The sequence below is a fragment of the Cololabis saira genome, chromosome 22, assembly GCF_033807715.1.
Source record: "Cololabis saira isolate AMF1-May2022 chromosome 22, fColSai1.1, whole genome shotgun sequence".
NCBI lineage: Eukaryota > Metazoa > Chordata > Actinopteri > Beloniformes > Belonidae > Cololabis > Cololabis saira.
The window spans coordinates 17,781,538-17,803,982 of NC_084608.1; the positions used below are offsets into that span (position 1 = coordinate 17,781,538).

At 40.6% G+C, this 22,445-nt stretch overlaps 2 protein-coding genes across 3 annotated transcripts in view; one reads left to right on the plus strand and one right to left on the minus strand.

The window, feature by feature from the left end:
* The window catches only part of flt1 (fms related receptor tyrosine kinase 1), a 33,549-nt gene extending 31,594 nt beyond the window's left edge, over nucleotides 1-1,955 (plus strand). Inside the window, exon 30 of the mRNA XM_061713546.1 lies at nucleotides 175-1,955. Within this exon, the coding sequence (XP_061569530.1) occupies nucleotides 175-343 (169 nt within the window). The 3' untranslated portion in view covers nucleotides 344-1,955. The remainder of the gene's footprint in view (nucleotides 1-174) is intronic.
* On the minus strand, nucleotides 1,956-21,989 carry pan3 (poly(A) specific ribonuclease subunit PAN3). Of its 2 annotated transcripts, none has more exons than XM_061713547.1 (18): nucleotides 21,460-21,989; nucleotides 20,537-20,658; nucleotides 17,160-17,232; nucleotides 16,994-17,064; nucleotides 16,692-16,836; nucleotides 16,158-16,375; nucleotides 15,765-15,869; nucleotides 15,597-15,654; nucleotides 15,218-15,379; nucleotides 14,792-14,908; nucleotides 14,323-14,424; nucleotides 12,608-12,773; nucleotides 11,030-11,117; nucleotides 10,698-10,837; nucleotides 8,647-8,776; nucleotides 5,410-5,474; nucleotides 5,179-5,317; nucleotides 1,956-4,430 (listed from the first exon to the last, which is right to left on the minus strand). In XM_061713547.1, the coding sequence occupies exons 1-18, from the start codon at nucleotides 21,761-21,763 to the stop codon at nucleotides 4,290-4,292; spliced, it is 2,346 nt and encodes a 781-aa protein (XP_061569531.1). In that variant the 5' UTR covers nucleotides 21,764-21,989; the 3' UTR covers nucleotides 1,956-4,289. The 2 variants fall into 2 exon arrangements, 1 of the variants encoding a protein (XP_061569531.1); XR_009770813.1 differs by lacking the exon at nucleotides 1,956-4,430 and adding an exon at nucleotides 6,759-6,844 and having other exon boundaries at nucleotides 5,255-5,317.
* Between the last annotated feature and the right edge of the window lie 456 nt (nucleotides 21,990-22,445).

Genomic DNA, 22,445 nt, shown 5'->3' on the forward strand with positions numbered 1-22,445 from the left:
ATCGTTTAAAATCACTGCTTGCCTTTGAAAGGAGTTAGAAGAAGAACTCAGTACAGATGTGTGGAATACAATACTGCTTTTCAAATAAATCCCTGTTGTGTGAAGAAAACATTGACATAACTGTGTGCATTACAGATAAAACAAAGATTCAGTCTGTTTGTATTTTGGGTTTAGGTTCTTTGCTTTTGATAAGTGTGGAGACAACCAGGTGCCCTACCTATGCAGTGACATCACAGGTCTCCATGACAACGAACCTTCGATGCTGCCGTCTGACTGGGACTCCGACGAGGGCGGCTCCCCTCCTCCAGACTACAACTTTGCCTTCCTCTACCCTTCCCTCTAGTGTAATCCTTTCACAGCTTCATACAGGGTTTTATTTCTCATAATATTTAGTCAGTCTGAATTTACTCTGCCTTCACACTATGCTGTCTGTACCCTCTACCTCATTATGATATCTGCAGGTATTCCTTTGACGTTTTCTTCCCTCATGGAAGACTTAACCTCACAAGTATTCAGTCAAATTGTAATTCAAATTCTAAACAACATATTTAGATTGAGATCTTAATTGCTTCTTTTAACTTTTTCCAATTGTTAAATATATTTTGTTCAGGCCTTTTTCCCACACCACCCCTTCCAAGAGCAGCTAAGTATTACGTCACAGTAATAGCCAACCTGTAACTATTAGAACTTGTATTGGTACCTAATCCCCAAAGCTTTGTGAAGAGGAGCGCTGCTGTATGTGATAACTGTTCCTCTTTCACAGCTACTATATGCTGGAAAAAGTCATTATCCACTGATTTATATTAGTGTTAGACAGAATGTAGTTCCATATTTATTGTATGTAGTCGTTGATGTCATTGAGTTAAGAAATTATTTGTTTTTTGGCACTGTAAATATCACTTTGTTTCTAGTGTATTCAATTCCATAGCCTTAGATACTGTAATACATAACATTTCTGCAACAATATCCACATGTATTGAAGTTTCAAGTCCCCCAAAAAAGCCCAAGGATGGATTTGTGTCAAACTGAACCTTATTTACAGCTGCTTTGTCAATTTTTATTCTTGCACATGTTTATTGACAAATCTCTAAGGCACAGGGACATTAGTAATTAAGAGCACATCAACTACAACTGTGTAACTTCTGCTGATGCAAAGAAAAGAAAGTGTCCCTGATTGTGTAGTTATAAGAGATTTCTTTCTATGATTTTCTTATTCCATATTGCTTTGAAAATGTCATTTAAAATATATATATATATATGTGAAATGGTTTGTGCATCATTTTAACTCTATACTGACATTTCACATGTTGAACTGAGAAACGCCTTGTTACTACTTAGTTTTGTTTTGACGGCAACTTCACATTTAAAAAGGGTTGGATGAGTAACGTCGACCAATGTTGCACCCTGTAGTCTTGCTCTATTTTCCGTTTCTTAATAGATCACAGTTAAGCAGTTGTTTGGGTTTATTTTGCTGAAATACGAGAACTTCCCTTAAAGAAACCAGTATGTTGTGTGCATCTTTGTATTATCACTGATGTTGGCTTATGACTGATGTACTCACCAGCTCGATGTGACTCTCTCTTAAAGACTATGCAGTGTCCGTGATTTCAAAAAAACTTGAGCCCACAGAAGACAAATATAAATCACTATCACATTTTAATCTGAGTGTTTGCTTTAACAGGTGTAACAAAGACCACTCCAAAACTTTTTTTTTTCCAGTACTTCTCAGACCGTGCATTGATTTTTAGAAACATGTTTTAATGCAGTCATGTGAGATCTTAAGATGTCTTGTTTTGCAGATTAAAATGTTTTGTTTTGTTTTTTTTTATTAATTGCACCCTGTTTTTGTTTCCTTTTTTAAATTTATGTACCTATATTCACTGAAAATATATTTATAACTTCAAATAATACAATGATGTAACCTATTCTATAAAATAAAGAAGAATCCCACATGATCAGTTTTCATATTCTTTATTAAAATACTGCTGTACACACAAATATTGCAAAATCTGAGACAAGAACACAAGAGGGGCAAAAAAACATACCAAGATGGTGATTGTAGGTTTTTTGCTGCGGGGGAGGAGATGGTGTTCATTGATGATATTAACTGGAGTGTGTGTGTGTGAGTGTGTGTGTGTGTGTGTATGGAGGTGGAGGAAAGGGACATGAGTTCTGACACCAACACCGTCGACGCAAAGGACGTGGTGGTGTTGGCGTCTGAGTGAACTTGTGTGTAGGGTTTTTCTAAAGCACCACATTCACCAAATGAGTTTTGTCTGTTCATTTCACTAAAACAGGAAGTAACATGATCTAATAGGTCAACGGCCAACACATTTGTTGCCTTCAAGAACAGACCTTCAGCTTTGAGGACATTCTGAGAAGTAACAGAAGCCAAGACGGCGCCCGATTCGGGACTTCACCTTGACTTGACAGTGTGGTTCCTACGTGTGGCCGAGCTGCCCAATGCTCCATCGTGTGTGAAGGTTCACGCAATAAAACAAAGGCAGAAGAATCGAGACGAGTGGTTTGGCAGAGCTTGAATTGTTGTTTTTATGGGTAAAGTAGATATTTGAAGAATAATATTGACTATTAAAATCAAATGAGAATAGATCTGTGCTTCAGGGCAACACGAAATCCCTCGCAGCATGATCTCCAAAAAGTTTCAAACTTTAATTAACCTCCTAAAACCTCCATCTGAAGATGTCCCGCCCACTCAACTGAAACTCATCTATCTGACTGGACAGGTGGCGGCCAATGACAGCCAAACACATTCAATCATTGGGCCCCTCCAGCTGTTTGTCATCCTGAGAGAAATCCAAGCCATCCAGGTGAGTGCAACCTCCAGCGCCACTGCTTTGTCTCCAGCAGCATCGTTTATTTCATGATCCTAAAAAAGTCAAATAAAACAAATTACAGTTGGTGTTCCCATCCTCCTTTACCCTCAAGTCCTTCCCCATTAACTAAAACCCCTGCTGGAATTGGTCCACAGAATAATAAAGAGCAAAGTGTGGCAAAAAAGTTAATTGCCCTCCCGTTTCCCATCGTGCACTCCTGCACAACAGCAGAGCAAAGAGGAAAAAGCGGCTGGTAAAAGGTCACAAACGCGTCACTTTTTCTCAAAATGTAGACCTGCTGAGAGGAAGTGAAGTGTAGGGTAACAAAGAAAAACAGGGACAGATCAGGAACGTTGGGAGTAAGAGGACAGGCGTGGGACGAAATAAGGACATTCCACAAAGAGGCAGCTGTGGTTCCACCTCAAAGAAGCCTCACTCAAGGGCTGAAGCCAAATGCTGGACAGCAGACCTAAAATGACCCATCTCAGAGAAGTTGAAGTTACAACAGTGTCTATTAATAAACGTGGTTGCTGCATATGTAACAAACACTTGGTGGACAGTCTCGGGAGAAAACACCCCTTCCTCAGTGCCAAGAGAAACCACATTTCACCTCTAAATCATGGTCCCTAGTCCAAGCGTGGCCGCCCACCCGCAAATATGAGCCACCAGTTCTTCAATCTGCTGAACGAAAATGTCAGAAATTCTCATTATTTCATCATCCACCCAAGTGGTTTTACCTTTCTCAAAGGGAACCAACAATCAAGGCAAAAGTGGGTTGACCCATTCCATGAAAAGGGTCCCATCCCATCCCAATGAAAGCCTTGAGTGGTGCGTCCCATCTCCTAGTGCGTTAGAATGAAGGGGTGTGGTCTCCAACCGGCAGAGAGTCAACAGAAAGCTGGAGTTTTTCCTGTTTTTTTTTTTTTTTTTTTTTTTGTCGTTTCTGAAAATTGTGAGTCTGTTCTGGCAATTTGTCCGTGTGTGTGTGTGTGACTTAAGCTCTCTGTGCACCCTGTAGGCCACTCACAGATACTCATAAAAATAAAAAAATTGACCAAAAAAAAAAAAAAATTAAAATCTTAGTGCATCCTCCTCAGAAAAATAAACCCCCAACTGTAGAAACAAACATTAAAAGCAGGAAAAAAAAAACTCCATGTTTTGTTTCAGGTTTTGTTCCCCAAATCTAAAAAAATGTCGTACATCACAGCTTCCATATTTGTCCTTTTTCTTTTTTTTTTTCCTTTTGTTCTTTTTGTTTTCACTTTTTCAGCTGCAGGGTTTTGGAAAAAAAAATAACACCTTTAGAAAAGCCTGGTGGACAGGGATCAGTGTATGTGACTGAGGTTCACGAAGCCCTGCCCCGCTGATGCCTGTGCTGATGTCGTCTGTGAGCCTGGTCCTCTGTAGTGCAAAAATGTGCTCCAGGGCACTCCCGCCCCGGGCCCGGGGAGGGCGCTACAGGGAGCCGGCAGCAGCAGCCTGCAGCTCCTGGAAGGTACTGTCAAAGCAGCGCTTCAGGTCCGAGTAGGTCACAACCAGCACACTTTTCTCATCTCGAGACACCAGGCTGATCTTCTCAGGAACGCCTGCATCCAGCTGCAATACAGTTTTACAAAAACAGTTCTTAAACAGTTATAACAGGGGAGTCTCCCTCCATTTCTTGCCTGGTTGAGTTAGCATCATGGTTCCCATCGCTCTTGAAAACTGTTTTCTTTCATAACTTTTTATTTTCTTGGACATTTAAGTTTCCAATAAATCTCTCAACCACTATAACTGTTGTAATATGAGGCTAAAGGGTCCAGTGGGTAGACGCCATCACAAGGCAGGTAATAGAAACTCGTCGAGACGTAGTCATGTAGTTCTCTTAATCAGTACAGAAGTGTGTTCTAAGTACATACATTTAGTTGTATGTTTTAGAGGAACATATAAAATAAAATGAAGGTGGCAGTCTGGATTGAGTGCGCAGGCCTCAATTTTGACACATCTGAGTCATTAAAACACACACACAAAAAAAAAAAAAACACCTAATATGATCTATTTACAACCTAAATGCTACACAACAAATGAGTGATCAATGCACTATTTGACCTCCTGAACTTCACCATTAGCAGACTCATCAATTTGTAGATATTCCTTTAAAACTCATGTAACTACCGTTTACCATTTTGTTTAAGTGAAATGGTTTCTCAAATACAAGAAGTAAGATCTAAAAACCACATTAGGCTAAAGACGAAAAGAGGAAGAAGAGAAGTGTAAGAGGGGTTAAAAAAAAGAAAGACTAGCAACAGCTTGCAATGAAATTAAAGGTTGTATGTCTTTACTGTCTTTTTTTTGCTTTACTGACTTTGTTTAGGCAGGAGACGATGTGACTGAGGTCAATCCACGGCGTCCCCGCCTCCGTCACCTGGTGAAACAGGTGATCCCGAAAAAGCTTCAACAGGTACCGGTCACCCGTCTCTGACCACGTTGGGTCCTTTTGAAACCTGAATCACAAAAATTCAAAAAATTCTCAAGCGGTTGCCGATGTGATAACGGAAAAACAAATCACAGTTCACGCGGCTTCTGCAAAACTTACTCTGGACGCTCGTTTATGGTGCCCAGTTTGGCAAGCAGGCGGAAGAGACGACCATTTTGCACCTCCTTCAAAAAGAAAATGCTTGTTTTATTCATCAGAGGCAAAAATATTTTTTTTTTTTTTGGTAAATGGCTTACACTTATATAGCGCTTTCCAACTGTACTCCTACAGCCCCAAAGCGCTTTACACTGCAAACATTCACCCACACACGCACACATTCACACACCGGTTGTCGGCCGAGCTGCCACACAACGGTGCTGGCCTGACAACCGGGAGCAACCGGGGGATTCAGTGTCTTGCTCAAGGACACTTTGGTGGACACAGGAGGAACTAGGGTTCAAACCACTGACCTTCAGGTTCATGGGCGAACGCTCTACCAACTGAGCCACCTTCCCCACAAAGGTTTTTTTTAAACCGATCAACTCAAAGTGAAGGATTTTTTCCCCTATAGTAATCCAAAAGGATCAATATTGGTAGGAATAAGCCACTGAAACAGAATTCAAGAGTTTCAGGTTGACCAGATGCACATTTCCTAAACTGAAGACGCGAAGAAATTCAACCAAACTTTGAAAGTGATATTGGATGTGAAAAGAAAAAACCTTTAGTACTGCTTAAACTATTTTAATGTGTGGGTTTTAATGCTGCAGAGATGGTCTAGTGTATATTTATAATGCAGGCTGAGAGATGAGCATGTCGGCAAACAAGGCTGTTAAATTTAAAGTCGCATCTAAGAGAAAATAATTTATCAGAAATGTCCTTTAAATTGCTACTCATAACTGATAGAAACAGTTATGAGAGTTATAATATCATACGTCCCCCGCTTTACTTTTTGTCCAAATATGACACCAGACCCTGTTTTCTAGTAGGTTCCAGAGGACACTTCCTCATTACTGGCAGTATAACAGAAGCTGCTCCCCTCACTTCTGAACATCTTTTTCTCCTCAACCCTCCGCTTTGCATCAGTTTTTTCCGATGCATCCGTTGTGCAAAGGTTTACCACTGTGCTCTGCATCAGTTTTCTGAGGTGTACATAGTATACTATGACACCACTTGCTTCACAAGTTCCCTGTGAGCCTTTTGGCTTTCACAACCTCCTCTCACACAAAGCATTAAAGCCAACTTTAAAGGAAATAAAAAGGGCATATTTTACATTGTGTACTGCCATTAAGAACAAAAAGTAGCAGCCTGTGTCAAAATTACTGATCAGTTTCAGTAGTGCCTAAACATCCTTACCATCTTAACCAAGTTACTATGTTTTAGGAGGACAAACAGCTTCACTATTAAATGTAAATATACAGGTGTGGAGAACTTGATATGTCCAAGTCCACATCAGAATTACCGTACCTCACCTTCATCTCTGCAGATACAATTTACTCCTGCCTCCCTTTTTCCTTCCTCCACTCTGCCTGTCTCACCCTGTCAAGCACTTTCTTCACTGTTGGACAAAATGAAAATTACTGGAACCAATAAACCAATCATGGTGACTTCTTTCTAAATCAATTTGGGATTGTCCAATACATATTTCCAAGTAATTTTAAGTACTTTGTTATGTCAAGACACATTTGACAGCCAAAAAAAACTTTTGGATTTCAAAGCAATCCACAAACTAGCTATACATTTTTTTTTTACTTGATTTAAAATAGTGAAACATGAGTGTAGCAGTTGATATTTATTTGGTTTGGGTATAAATCACATTGCCCTGAAAGAACAAGAAGGAAAAAAAAAAAACACTATTTGGCTTCCTGAACTCACAGGAGAGATAAAAACGAATTCTTAAAGGGGACCTATTATGGCAACGAATACCTATTTTAAACAGGCCTTGAATGTCTTAAAAACAAGCTTTTGATTGTTTTTGCTAAATAAATTAGAAATCTTCCCATACTCTAACCTCATTCTCTATGTGGGATTCTGAGTGGGCAGGAGACTATGATAATGAAGCACTGTGCCGATTGGCTGCCAGAATCTGAACGGCTCGTAGAAGCCACATCAGACTGGACGGCTCATCCGGGCGGCTGTACAGACACTGCAGAATTTTGTTGCTTTCCTCCTTCTCTGAGTTGGCAGGCTGTGGGGAGACCACTTTATATATGTTAAAGCAAGAAAAAACGTGTTTTTCATAATAGGTCCCCTTTAATATCTTTGTTTACAAAACCAGGCATGGATTTTATTTTCTCCATCCTACCTGGAGTAGAGGAGCATCAGATACCATCTTGCTAATGTTTGACAAGAAAACCAATGACCTTAGACACAGCACCTTTACACAACAGCAGTGTGTTAAAGATGTAGCCCCGATATCAGACCCATGTCTAACATGTGCAGCGGTGTCAAAATAATGTTATATATTTCAGCATGAATGTGTCCTGAAATAAAATAATATCTTCAAACAAGGTCAAAAAGTTGATTTTAGGAAGAAAAAAAATAAATCTATTGAACAAATGACAAACACACTATACATACCACATTATTGATGAAAATGATCCAATGATGCATATCATGTGTGTTCATTTTAGAGTGAAATATTTTACATCCCTACTTTCCTGGAGGAGTTTTGCTACATTCCTAAGTACAAACCAGATTAACTGCTGCATGCTGGTGGGTTTCCTCACAAGAACATATCACCACGGGTTCTCTAAAAATTTGAAAGATCAGGACTCGATTCCTGAATGTGTTTTGTTGTAAAATCCGCTTTCTCTGTATTCAGTTCACAGAGTTGTTCCAATAGTTTCCACTAGTGTTTTTTTTTAATAATTGATCCATCAATAATGATGAGTCACCCTGGCTCACATGCAGAAAATCAGGCCCAAAACACAACTGTAAAACCAACAATGTCTTACAAACGGAACAGTTTTTACACTGGAATGCAATTTGTCCTTATCCACAGATTATACTTAACATTTAAGTTGAAAAGTATATTGTAAAAGTAAAATTAAGAAACAACAATTTGCAATTAGAGGCAAAAAAAAATGAACGGTTTAGCGTATTACCACAAAGTTGAGGAAGGAAGAGGAAGCACGAATGATTTAAAAAAAAGAGAAAAGGTGCGACAATGGTTTTTTTCATCCGTTTTTTTTTTTCCAAATACATACACCAATTTTTGAGAACAAAATTTAAGATTACAATGCATCTATCTAGTTCAGTAAACTCCTGCCCAGCATCTAAAAATATCAATCTGAAATAAACAAAAGTGACATGTGAATATTAACACTGCTCTTTTCTAGCCGCCCTTATGCATCTTACCTTGGCCAAGTCCTCCTCGATGACATCATTCCTCATCTGTGATGCATCCAGTTGCGTGTAGAAACGAGCTCCAATCATTGGCATGATGTCATTGACACTTCGCAGGCGTGACTGTTCAGTCAGAAGGTACCTGAGAACAAACCCAGAACAAGTCTTTTTTCTTCTCCTTCAACAGCAAATGCAGGCCGAAGTCATTCTTACTAATTTCTTTACATTTTGTTTAACTGTAGATCTCAACTGTAGATCTGGACTCGAGCATTAAATCTGTTTAACCTTAGGCTTGTTAGAACCTCGCACAAAGCCTGACACTGTAAATCATTTCTAGAATGTATCACAAGCTAACACGACTTATCAAATTCATAATGTAACTGGCAAAAAGGTTGCGCCTAAAAGAGGAAAAAGGACCAACTTTGGTCAAACCACAGAAAAAGGAAAATTAAAGATTTTGAGAATAAAAATGTGAATTAAATGTTTTCTATAAGATTGGCATGTGATAATGAGCTCAACAGTAAGCTCTTACACACTAATAACTATCGTCAATAGTTTAATTTTGATTAATTTAGAGTAATTTGTGTTTAAAGGCATGTGTGGTATGGTAACCTAAAGCTTGAGGACAGATGTCACCTAAATCACACCCAGTGGAAAAGAGGGATGTGGTCAAGTAGCTTATTTCACCCCCCCAAAAAACCAGTATATATAAAGAATGTTGTAAATTCATAGATAAAAAGGGAAGTATGGGACTCAGAAATTTCATGACAACTTCACTAAATTGTGTCAACATTTGGGGAAGGAAAAAAAAAAAAAGGGCCTAATATGACTTAATTTCAAATGTCTACATATGCGATGGGCATTAATGACTGGAAAATGTGGCGTTACAATTTATTAACAGAACTAAATTTAAAGCACAGAATCTTGTTTAGAAATAAAAGGTAAATGGAACACTAAAAACACATTTTCCAGTGATTAAAAACACAGAAATGAAAGAAAAATAAACTAGTTTCCACTGGCAATTATTCCTTTCCTTTTCTGCGTCTTCAAGCTCTTTAAATTCAGTCTCTGGTTTTTACATAATTCTAAAACAAACAGTGGCCAATTAAAAGGTTAAAACAGTTTGTCATTTTTATCTTTAATCATTTTTTATTGTTGCCATTTCTATCAGTCTGGCCCCTACAGAGGCTGCACAGGCAGTCAAACTCCTCCAGGATGACACATCAATGAGTTTTGCTGTGTTTCCCAGCACAATCTCAAGAGCACGAAGGAGAATCTAGTCAGTCAGTCACTCCAGGACAGCTGAAAAAGGCTGCAGAAGGGCCTAACCCAGCAGCAGGACTGGTATCTGCTCCTCCGTGTAAAGGAGCACCACTAGATCTCTACAGAATGACCTCCAGGAAGCCACTGGTGTAAATATATCTTGGGCCAAACAATCAAAATCAAATTTCATGAGGGTGGCCTGAGGGCTCATAGTCCTCTTGTGAGCCCTGTGCTCACTGCCCGGCACTGTGGAGCCATATGAAAACCATATGTGGCTTTCAAAGATCGACAGAGGTTCGAGAACGCAACCTGCTAAAAGGTTCCAACAAAAGAGAACAGATCATTCACGATCAGGGCATCATGATTGTGGATCAGTTTGCCCGAGGAAATCAGAACAGCCAAGTCGGTGAATTCTTTAAAACTTCCTTCTCAAAACACACTTTTATCAACAAACCTTTTACTGAACGATTTTTGTAACTGGAGGGGTTTTTTTCGTTTGTTTTTTACTAAATTAGAGGAGCACAAGGCAATAAAACACCCACACAACAGCCCTGCAAATAAGGCATTACTTTTTGCAGTCAAGGAAAAAAGAAAAAAGGACATGGCTTGTTGCAGGTGAAGTAACTGATGTGAAGATTTCTGTCGGCCACAGATACATTATTGTTGGGAAAACCCTACTTTGCCTGTTAGAGACTTTAAAGCAAGTCCAAAAAAGTTTAAATAAATTAGCAAGAAAAATCAATAATCCCAAAACGATGCCTGATGAGACACAAAACCCATTTTCACCCGGCCCCTCTTACAGGATGAGGTTCTTGAGGTCTGAAGAGTAGTTTATAGACACCAGCTCCATAGCCTTCTGCAGGTTCTCCCTCTGAATGCCAGCCAGGGAATTACAAGCCAAAGCCAGCACCACCTTGCCCAGAGACACTAGATCTGCTTGCTGCAGAATCAAACACACACAGTACAGAAACACACACACGTATTGATATAACATCTGATTTCCAACGATACATGCTTGGGTTTGTGAGGGAACAGATATTGTTGGAACATGCTGTATTGTAAAGTGGAAATCACCTTTTGTGTGGAAAAAAAACAAATAAAAAAACAATGACGCATGTGTTGTGGGAAGTACCTGGTACTGTGGCATCAGGGCAAGATGATTGGTCTGACTGTTGTCAAACGTTAGAACATCAAACACGCCCACACAGTTCACCCGTAACCTATAGAGATAAGAGATAATTGGCGTCATCAGTTTGAAGACTTTTATCCCCATCTTATTTCTTTTCTTTTAGCCTGTGCAGAAATGTGTTCAACTGAGATCATTTTAAATGTGCCGTAGGAATAAAACGCTGAGTTTCCACAGCAGGTTATTCTGCACCTTCTGAGCTTGAGAAAGAAATGTCTTGTTTTGCCATGTGCAGCTATTCATGATTACGGGTGCATTCACACCAAAGTTGTTTGGTCCGCCACAATTGACCCTTTGTCAAGCCCCGTTGCTAGGTCAAAGTAAAAACGGGGTTTCACATCACTTTATTTCTAAATATTGGACCAAAGAAAATCAACAGCAACTAGGTAATAATAAAAAGGAACACTTCGGGTACCGTGTAGAGACTTTAAAAAAACTGAGGTTTTCGGAAAAAAAAATTTATATTTTGATTAGTTTAGCCGATAGCACGGTGGAAAGGTTGAACTGCGAGTCTGGCCGTCCACATAGCTTTATCCAAAAGAAGACATTTTTTGTAATTTACTGTTGGTTTTGGGATGAAATGCATTCCTGTGATTCTCTCTGGGTAGCGGCTGTCACTTTTACAAGTGCCCCAAACACATCGCTTGACCATTTTAAGATAAATAAATAAAACGCTTTCGCGGTTGGAGCTATCGGTTGTAGCCTGCTGCCGAGCCGACTTTGTTTTGGAAGTACGGATCTGATTTCTGCCAGTTTGAAAATAAAAAAGTGCTGCACCCTCACTACATCGTGTGCAGTGTGTTCCCAAGCGTTCCTTTCACTAATACGAAGTTTAAAACAAAATAATAAAGTGATTTAAATTTCGATACAAGGCAAGTAAAAACTATGCTTTTTCCATTGATGTGAACGAGAGACGACTGTTCTGATTGGTCACTCAGGGACCAATCAGAAGGCTAACAAAGGGTGAATTGGACCAGAGTTTGTTTGCTTGGAAAGTTCGGTTAGTTTGAGGACGGGTGAATGCGCAATCTAACTCCTATGTGGATTGAAGAAAGCGCCACCTAAAAACATAGTATTTGGTAAATACAGGATGTGGACTAGAACACAGGACATTGAGGGTAAACACAACCCAAACAGGCGCATGTGGAGCACGATAGCTGGAAGACATTGCTTGCCGTCAGACGTGGAGTAAAGATGAGGTAAAAGCTCTGATAGAAGTTTGGTCAGACGAAAATATATCACAAGCGCTGGTAAACACCAACAAGAACAATGACGTTTGCAAACTAATTAACAGAGAAGTTGCCCTGCATTAACCAATAGATGAGTGAGATTTATTGTTCATTGTCTGTTTTGTCTTCTCCTTCAGTAATTCATGATGCACTGCCACCACAGACAAGGAGGGGAATATATTAGTATAAAACATTGGGTTTGTTTCACAAAGTGCACTGTGAAAGCAAACTCGGGCCAGATAATTGTACCAAGACTTTTGGCGTGGAAAACGTTTGATTTCGTGTTGGTGAGTACCTGGTCTTGCCAGTAATGAGAATCTTGCTGGGATCCATGACCCGACAGGCGAGGCCGGCAGTGTGGATAGTGCGCAAGGCTGAGCTGAGCTGGACAATATAAGCCCAGATGAGAGACTCTGGCAGTAGACCTGCATGCTGCCTTGGTGGAGGAGGCTCATGTTGACCTGCGTGAGTAAAAACACTTTAACACAAACAAAATACTGATGAACTAAACCTCAAACCGTTAACAGATTCCTTTGTATTCTTATCTTCAGCAAAGAGGACGTTGCATATGTTAGAAGTTACTCCAGTCCAACAATCTATTGATCAATCTGCAGATTATTTTCCACTAGTGTGAAAAAAGTGAGAACAGACATCTAAAGGCTCCTAAACACTCTATGATTTGTGACTCTCTCGGACGAAAAATGGCTGCCGCAAAAGAATCGTGGCAATATCATTTACCGCAGCTCCAAATCGGCTGTCTTGACATCATACAATGAAAGTAATGCCACAACAACCGTGACACTGGTCTTGCGACCAAAGATAGCCTTCGACCGATATCAAGCAGTGACAGAAATCCTACGACTCTGTCTACTAACTAGGCAATTAAAATGCAACATGATATGACGTACCAACGAGACTTAGCGCAATTCCTTCCCAAAAAAAAAACGGTAGGTTAAAGACACTAAGCTTTATGAGACTGAGAAAATCAGTATTGCTGCAGTTGTGGTAACAGAAGTTAACACTATGAAGGCATTGCAAGTTGTCACACAACATTTTTATCTGCAGTCTGGCTCACATCACAGTACACCGTGCACTCTCTTTGCAATACTATCATCCAAGGTTTTGTCCTTTCTCCCAAATCACGAGTGGAAACTCACTCTCCCTCAACAATTTTAAAAAAAGCATTTTTTGCACATATAAAAGCTACTACAGATTAATTTTCCTTTCTGATTATTTATGGCCATTTATGTTTACATACATTTATTTTACTTTTTTATAACCTTCAACTCTTAACACAAGCAGTGGTTAACGTTGAGCAGGTGAAAGAGTGATTGTGAAGACACTACACAATTAACTACAGCTTTGCAGTGATGAATATTGTTTTCCAAAGGCCATTCCAGACAGACAAGAATTTGGGTAACTTGTTTTTGTTATTTTTAGCGTGCTCTCCTGTTTACCGAATTCATACATTAAGGTTTCTTATCAGTGTCTGCAGCAGTCGAGCATAATGACCGAGTGGTTTTGCTTCCTCTGTCTGTCATTCCTTTCGGCAAAGTATACAGCAGCACCTGCTTTTAAGATCAGTTTCAGCCACAGTTTCCTCCAAGTCCCTGTTTGTCGTTCACAAAGACAAGAATGCCAACTGTCAAACGAGGCCACTTTAGAGTCCAAACAATTCTGTCAGACTCAGTTTTAGTCTTTTAAAAGGCCTTTAAAACAATAATAAAGTGTGACAGCAGCTCAAGCACATACAACGCTTACAAGAAAAACACACCCCTAAATAGTCACCGGCAGTGATCTCACTACCAAACAAGTTTATATATAGGAAAACAAATGCAATAAAATGTCTGACATATGCTCAACCACATACAACACTTACAGGAAAATGCACATCCAAATAAACATTGGTATATATATGTATATATATATAGAGAGAAAGAGAGTGAGAAAGAGGTGAAGTTGGTTAGCTGGTTCTGTTTCAAATGGAGCAGGAAGACTACATCAGCTCACCCCACTTCCTCTTGGTAAAGTACGAGTCTGCTGCTGGGTCATTGAAATGTCTGCTAAACATCGTTTCTGCACCTGCATGGAAGTCATAAGAGAAGACCAACGCTGCAGAATAAGAGGAAAAAAAAAAAAAAAGTTAACAGATGTTACAACCAACAAAACTCTAAATGTTTTTACTTGAAATACGAGGATCAAATGTAAAACTAAATACACAGTTACTCTTGCTGACCCAACAACAAAACTCTTGACCTTCACATGTAGCTTTTTAATACAAAAGGTAAAACTGGGCTTTAATTCCAAACAATTAAAATAAAGTAAATGCCCTGATGGTAGATAACAGGTAGATGGTAGATAATCAATTTTAAAAAACAAACAACACTTCAGGTCTAAAACATGTTCTACCGGTACACAAAATGTATTTCCAAAGACATATTCACACATAACTTGTGTACTTATGGTGGCAAACACTCACAGTGGTCTCCAAAGGCCTTAGTGGTGAAGACCTCTCTTAAGGTTACAGCATTTGAGTGCTGAATCTTCTTCCACATGTCCACCAGCATCATGCACTTTGTGTTAACAAGGCGGAAACCTGGCCATGGTTAAAAATATTGGACAAAAAAAAAAATGGTGTAACTTAATGATTAGGGCATAAGATCATCTCTACATTTCAATGTCTGCACTGATACTGAACATCAGCACCATTAGAACAGTGAAACAACACAAACATTTGGAAATACTTTGGCCCGTTCTGTGAAAGCAGACTCAGTTGATATCCAATTACTTAATCAAGACACCATAAGAGTTAACATGAGTCAAATTTCACACAAAACAGTCGTGTTTACTGTGTTGCAACTGCGCTCTGCTTCTGTGGAAGACATAAGTGTGACATATTTCTTACCATGTATCCTCCTCAGGCAGTAAGGCAAGTCATCCTTGCTGTTGACTGCCTTGTAACAGGAGGTGATATAACTGAAGTTGCTGGTTTTCTGCATGCGGTTTGGTGGTGGGAGAGCCTCGAGGGGGAAAAGACTGTGGTAGCTGTCCACCTCAGACGGTACATCTGTTATAGATAGCAGGAGTTTCAAAGACCGAACTCAGACTAAACACTCCTTCACATAGATTTTGCAGTCACTACTATTTGAAAAATGTGCACATTTGTTCAAGCAAACACTGTTTTCGCATGATCACCATGATTTTCATGATGATTCAGAGCCTCATTTCACAGAACACACACAAGTCAATTTTTGCATCAGTCACAACCAGAACTGATGTTTTACCTGGGTTCTCTGACTGGTCAATTTGGGCCATGGTTATTAGATGTCTGTTAATCAACTCCTGGGTGAGGAAAAAAAAAAAAAAATTGATATATAATATAAGACATGCCCACCAGAGAAGTGGACAAAGGAGGTGTTTATCGAAAAAGGAGTAAGACGACAGTGCAATACCTGCCGGAGCTCGTCAGCCATGAAAAAGGACGGGGCGTTGGCTTTTGGCTGCATGTAAGCCACATTGGGTGCAGAGGAGGGATAGATATGGTACGTAGGAAACACCTGCAATGAAACCATAATAACACAACTTCCCATTTACGGAAAAATAGAAACTAATATGGCTATAGAAATACAAAATTTTAATAGAAATCTGAAAGCTATGTAAATGAATGTGATGAAATAAATCTTTTCAGCTGTTAATAACTTAACAACTCCCTCAAAACCTACACTACAAAATGTAACTATTAAAAATAAGCCATTTAAAAATCCAACACTGGACAGTTGCCCCATCTTTTGAGTAGGGTTCCGTATTCATAAGCATTTCAGTGTGTTCCCAGCTCGTTTACGCACCATCCCAGACATTGGTGCCGGGGTGTTGTCTGTGTAAAAGTAAGTGGTCCCTCCGACAGTCTCTTTCTGAATTATGTGGGGATTCTGGTCAGAGGCGGTGGTGGGCACCATGAAGTTGGCAGGGTTTGGGGTGTGACTGCGCCGACGAGGAGCAGGTGAGGTGTGAGGTGTAATTTTTGGAGAATGGAGAGGAGAAGAACCCGCAGACAGTGACATGCCTAAAAATGGAGATAAAAAGGAAATAAATAAAAAAAATGTCAAAAGAAGAAAAGAAGCATATATAGCGCTGACTGCTCTCACTATCTATAAAATACTTGTAGGAAAGTGAAAGACTTTCTTTTCACAGTGACAACTTCAGTGTAATCTATAACAGTTGAGTTTTTTTTGTTTGTTTTTAAAACTACACCATTTACCAAGGCAAAACTGGAAAACAGAAACAATGCATGCATCAATGCCAGCAGGCATGTAGAAAGAAGGAAAGAATAAAAGGAACAGAGTCATTTCTCAATTTGCAGTTCACGAAAAACCCCAGACCTGGAGCCAGTGCAGCAGCAGTGGAGCTGCCAAGACCAGGATGTGCGAATAGAGGTGAGGGGAAGGCCTGAACAGCAGACTGCGCCATGTTGGCCATACGTGGAGCTCCCTTGGGGATGAACTCACTTGCTGCAGGGTTAGGAGCCTAATGACAAAACATGGAAGAAATTCATCGAGTTTACCACTACAATAGGAGACGAAAACTGTTATGAGATTTGCATTTAGGTTTCAAGTACCAACACATATAAAAGTACAGCACTAAACTTAAAACAATATCATAGAAAAGAGGCGTGTGCACCCACCTTTCTCCTTTGAGAAATGCTAAGAGCACCAAAATCGCTGAACAGTGAGGATGTCGGAGAGTTCACTGGATCTATGAAAGATCAGACGTAAAGGCTGAAGAGGTGCTTTTACTAATTAGAAGATAAGTGTCATTTACTTCCCAGAGGATCTCTCAGAGTATCTTACCATGAGTGCTGTGGCTGTAATTCTTGGCACCATCATTGAGGAGACTGGGGGAGCTGCTGCTGGTAGTCATTCGCTAAAGACAGCAGCATCAAGAACAGTTTAATTTTTCTTTTTTTTTTTATCTAAACTTTAAAAAAAAAAAAAGTGTGTACATTATATATATATATATATATATATATATATATATATACACACACACACATACACACACAAATATACATACATATATACACTATAGAGTACATGGGAATTTGAAGTACCGGTATTTTCAAAATAGCAAAATACTAATCTATACTTTAATTTGTAAAAAAGAAGCTCTCAAATTTGTAAACTCTGCGCAATTTGTAAATCTTTTACATAAAGAATAAACTGTATTTGGCTATTACAAGATTTTCCTATAATAGCCTAACCTAACCCTAATCCTAGACAACTAATTGCACATGTAATCCAAACCCACTATTAAATTTGTGCACACGTTTTAGATCATGCGTTCGCAAGCAACCATTTTCTTGTGAAAATAGGTAATTTCAGACCAAAGGAACCTGTCCATGGTTTTCAAAAGTACTGGTACTGGAAATTCTCCTCCTTTTGTTTCCATGTCACTGAATATTATGCTCATTATAGTTCACAGAAATGCTTTCAAGCTACATCCACAACACCTTTTAATTTCAAAACAAACTCTCTTTTAACTCTTTTTTACAGTTACACCAGACAGCCCCAGTAGTGCGACCAGAAAGATTTTGATCTGAGGCAGACCTTGTTTCAGTTAATAACTCCAACTGTTGGAGATGTGTTTATTCGAGGAGGTACACATTTGAAAACAATAATATAATTGCATTGGTTTACTGCACGATTTGCTCTTCTGGGTCATGCATATCCTTCCCTAACTCACAAAGCATCTATCTTCTGACCATCACTGGAATATATTCTACAGATACTTTATACAATGTGAACAACAACAAAGAAATGGAAAATTAATTACTGCAGATTATGTTTTGGCTGATATTATGCAGCAGAAGACTGTATTTAATAACTTAGTGCCTACATGCAAACAAAGAAAGACATGACAGCAATGTGCAGCAGGGGTTATTTCAAGCTTGAATGTCTGGGCAATACACATTGATAAGTGTAATATGGATGAATATGTTTAACGACACACAGCTGAGACGCTATTGTGGAAATAGTCTTAGAGGATTTATTTTAAAATGTTTTACTTACACTATGAGCTTTCTTTGCATATGCATGACTAAACTTTATGGCGTTTGCTACAATGCCCACAATGTACAGTGATGTTAAATTCAACGTACAAGCTCAACACTATGACCAAGCATTAACGTATCAGTCAAACAAACATCAGTTAATGTTAGCATTGAAAAAATACTAAGCAAAACATTGAAGAAAGGACCAACTGTGAGGTCTAGGATTTAATTAACCAGTGATTTTTCACTGGTGAAGCAACCACAGGCTTGGCGTTACTCAACTTTCCTATTTGCTCTGCAAATGCAACCATGGGAAGAGCCCAAGAACGTATGTTGTCCTTTGGAGATCTCCTGAGTCCGAATGACGTTCAGAGAAACTGTTTGGTTGAACATACCTGGTGTGTGCGACCGATTAATTCTACAGCTGAAGTCACTTACAGGTGATGAGTTTTTGTGACCAGTCAAAAAGGCCCCGTTTACACGTAGGAAAAACGGTGGTGTTTTCATGCGTTTTGGCCGTTCATTTACACGAAAACGAAGCTCAAAGTCGTCAAAAACTATCATTTACAAAAACTCCGGCCAAAGTGGAGATTTTCAAAAACTCAGTTTTCACGTTTGCTTGTAAACAGAGGGAAACGGACATTTAGGCTTCAGAACGTCACATTATGCGACAGAAACGTCACCAGCGTCATGTGTGCGACCTGTGTTTACAATTTGTCTGGCCACTGTGATGTTTTTTCCCAGGATTCCGATTGGCTAGCATGACTCTATGCTTCTCGTTACACTGCAGCCTGTAGGTTTGGCATACTCATAGCGCCCCGTAACAGCGTTTTTATGCGGGTTTGTGTAAATCAGTGGTCTTCAACCCTGGTCCTCAGGACCCCCTGCATGTTTTAGATGTTTCCCTGCTTCAGCACACCCTGATACATGTCATTAATAGACTTGTGCAGATCTGAATGACAAGCTGATGCCGACCATTAATTAGAATCAGGTGTGATGATGCAAGGCAACATCTAAGACATGCAGGACAGGGGATCCCGAGGACCAGGGCTGAAGACCACTGGTGTAAATGATGGTATTTTTCAAAATGTAGAGGGGGAAATATCTGTTTTTGTAAATACCCAGCTATGTGTAAACGTGGCCTAAGTTTCCATGTCACCTTTTAATGTAAGCCCAACCAGTTCAGAGCCTTGACTTAAAAGGGAAAGTTTGGTTTTTTACAACCTGGACCTTATTTCTGGCATTTTTTATGGTCGTATACTCACCCAGGCAAGTTTGGTGTCATTTGGAGTCCTTCGGAAGATATTAGGGGTTTTTTGCGAGCCGCTTCTCCATATAACGGTAGTGAACGGGGCACAGCGGGACACAGACGATGCAGCGTCTAAATAACACATGATTGCCGCGAAACTCTTCATTTCTTTTATGAATCACTAGATCTGCTTCCAGGACCTGTTGTCTACATCCGGGGCTGTGTGTGTAACAAATAAATCAGTTTGTAAACAAGACCTCTGACCTCATGACGTCATCTCTGTGCGCGCACTCTGTCCTCCGTTCAGTGAGCTCTTCAGCCGTATACTCTGGCTCAAAACGGTAAGGACGTCCATCATATTCCAAGTCGTCGTCCACAACCTCAGAATTTGACAAATATTCAGACATGTTTCAAATAACTAACAGTAAACTAACAGTAGCGAACTCCAGCTGTACACAGAGCTGTGTCTGCGATGCGCGCACAGAGATGACGTCATGAGTTCAGAGGTCTTGTTTACAAACTGATTTATTTGTTACACACACAGCCCCGGATGTAGACAACAGGTCCGGGAAGATGCCCAGAAGCAGATCTAGTGATTCATAAAAGAAATGAAGAGTTTCGCGGCAATCATGTGTTATTTAGACGCTGCATCGTCTGTGTCCCGCTGTGCCCCATTCGCTACCATTATATGGAGAAGCGGCTCGCAAAAAAACCCCTAATATCTTCCGAAGGACTCCAAATGACACCAAACTTGCCTGGGTGAGTATACGACCATAAAAAATGCCAGAAATAAGGTCCAGGTTGTAAAAAAACGAACTTTCCCTTTAAGAGTGCCTGGCACATAATACTACATTTAGTGGAGAATTTAAAAACATAAATCTGTTAGGACTGTATTTTTACTGGCTACAAAGCAAGTCTATAACTTGTACCTGCATCATTGAGTACTTTGACTCTGCTGGGCTTCCAAAGCCATTGACCCCAATAAAGCTGCTGCTGAAGTAAGAGTTGTTAAGACTGGCATCACTCAGGGTGGCACCCTCCATCCCTGGGACTGTGGATGACAGAAACAAAAAAAGGTTTAGCGAATACTATGCCTTGGCTGATAAAACGAGGGGCTGACTTTACACAGAGGCAAGACAGTTAAGTATAGGCGCTAATTTCAGGACTACAGGAGTAAACCAATCAGAGCAAAGCAGACGGAAGCTCTGCAGACCAAACACACAAACTGCATTGTTACAAAGTTTTCACTGACAATTACTTATATCTGGGGTTTAGAGTTTAAGCACTTTTGCACATTTGACCTGCACCCCAATGCTACTTACTTGCTGTTTGTTTACGCTGCAAAAAACAAAACAAAAGGGAAAATAACAACAATGCTGCAGCGACTAGCACTGGCGGCTAACATAGCAGGACACAACAAGCAACATTACACTTCATTCAACAACTTTCTACTTGATAAAACTAACGGCACATTATCTAAATCGGAAAACCCAACCCTTAGAAGTAAACCCGTGCATATTAAACGTGATTAAAGCGATGCATTTCCCGCATCTTTCAGCTGTCACAGGAACAGCAGGCCCCCGCGCACACACATGGCTCTCGTTTGTCCCTTAAAGTAGCTGAAATAAACACAACACGCCTATTAAAAAACACTACACACAAAACAACTAAAGCTCCCACTTCGGGTTAGGTCTCCCCTGAAGAGCGTGAGTTCCTCAGGTGAACACAAACCACGTTGTTTTCAGTTTTAAAACGAGGGCCTCACTTGACGCCTCGGGCTCGATTTGGAAGCTGCGCCGCAGGGCCGTGAGGGGAAGTCGGCCGAGCCCGGCCTTCGTGTCGCGGTACTCACTGGCTAGCAGCTGCCCGTCCAGTGCCGCCTCGCTCTTCTTGGCCCCGGCACCGGCACCACCGGTACCACCGGCCGTGGGCCCCGGGACCGGGACCGGGGCTGGGACCAGGACCTGGCCCGGGACCTGGCCCGGGACCGGGCTGCCCCCCATCCCCATGGACGGATCCTCGTGCAGGAACTGGCACTCATCTCCGTAAAAGCACGTCTTGTCTTTCGCGTAGTATCGGCAGAACTTGACCTTGCCGCCGGGAGTAGTGGCGGCTGGGAGCGGAGCGGAGGCTGGGAGTCCTGGGAGTCCGCTCATGGCTCATAGAGGCGCGGGCCCGCGGCCAGCTGCTCAGCCCTGGAACTGCTGCCCCGCTGCTGCTGCTCATGGAGGGGGAGACTCACATCATCAGAGGAGAGACGGTCAGTTCAGGGGAATGTATCAGCGTGCAGGGAGTGCTGGTGCTGGTTGTTGTTGATGTTTCTGTCCATGCAGCTGTGCAGTAGCCTGTTGTTGTTGTCCGCTCGCAGGCAGGCTGCTAGCGCCGTGGTGCATTGTGGGTAAAGCCTGAATTATGGTTCGACGCAGGGCCTACGGCGTAGGGTACGCGGTGACGCGCACCGTAAGCTCTGCGTTGGTGTAACGCGGAACCATAAATCAGTCTTAAAGCGCTCACCTGCAAGAGAAGTCCTTAATTTTGTTAGACTAGAAAATATTTTTTTTTAACAATATTTTTATTGAAGTTCAACAAGCATATCAAAACTTATGTCAAATTTACAAACTTTTCCACATATACATACATATATACAGTACTCGAGTTGTAAAAAAAGATCAGGGGGGGGGGGGGGGGTTGGATTTTATCATATGAAGACAGATCATTTGTGCTGATTACAAATAATATAATACATTACAAATAATAGCACTGACCAAAACACCTGCAGAAATACTGCAGGAATGACATAGCAGCAGTTAAATGCAGCCTCCTGTAAGCTTTAACTAT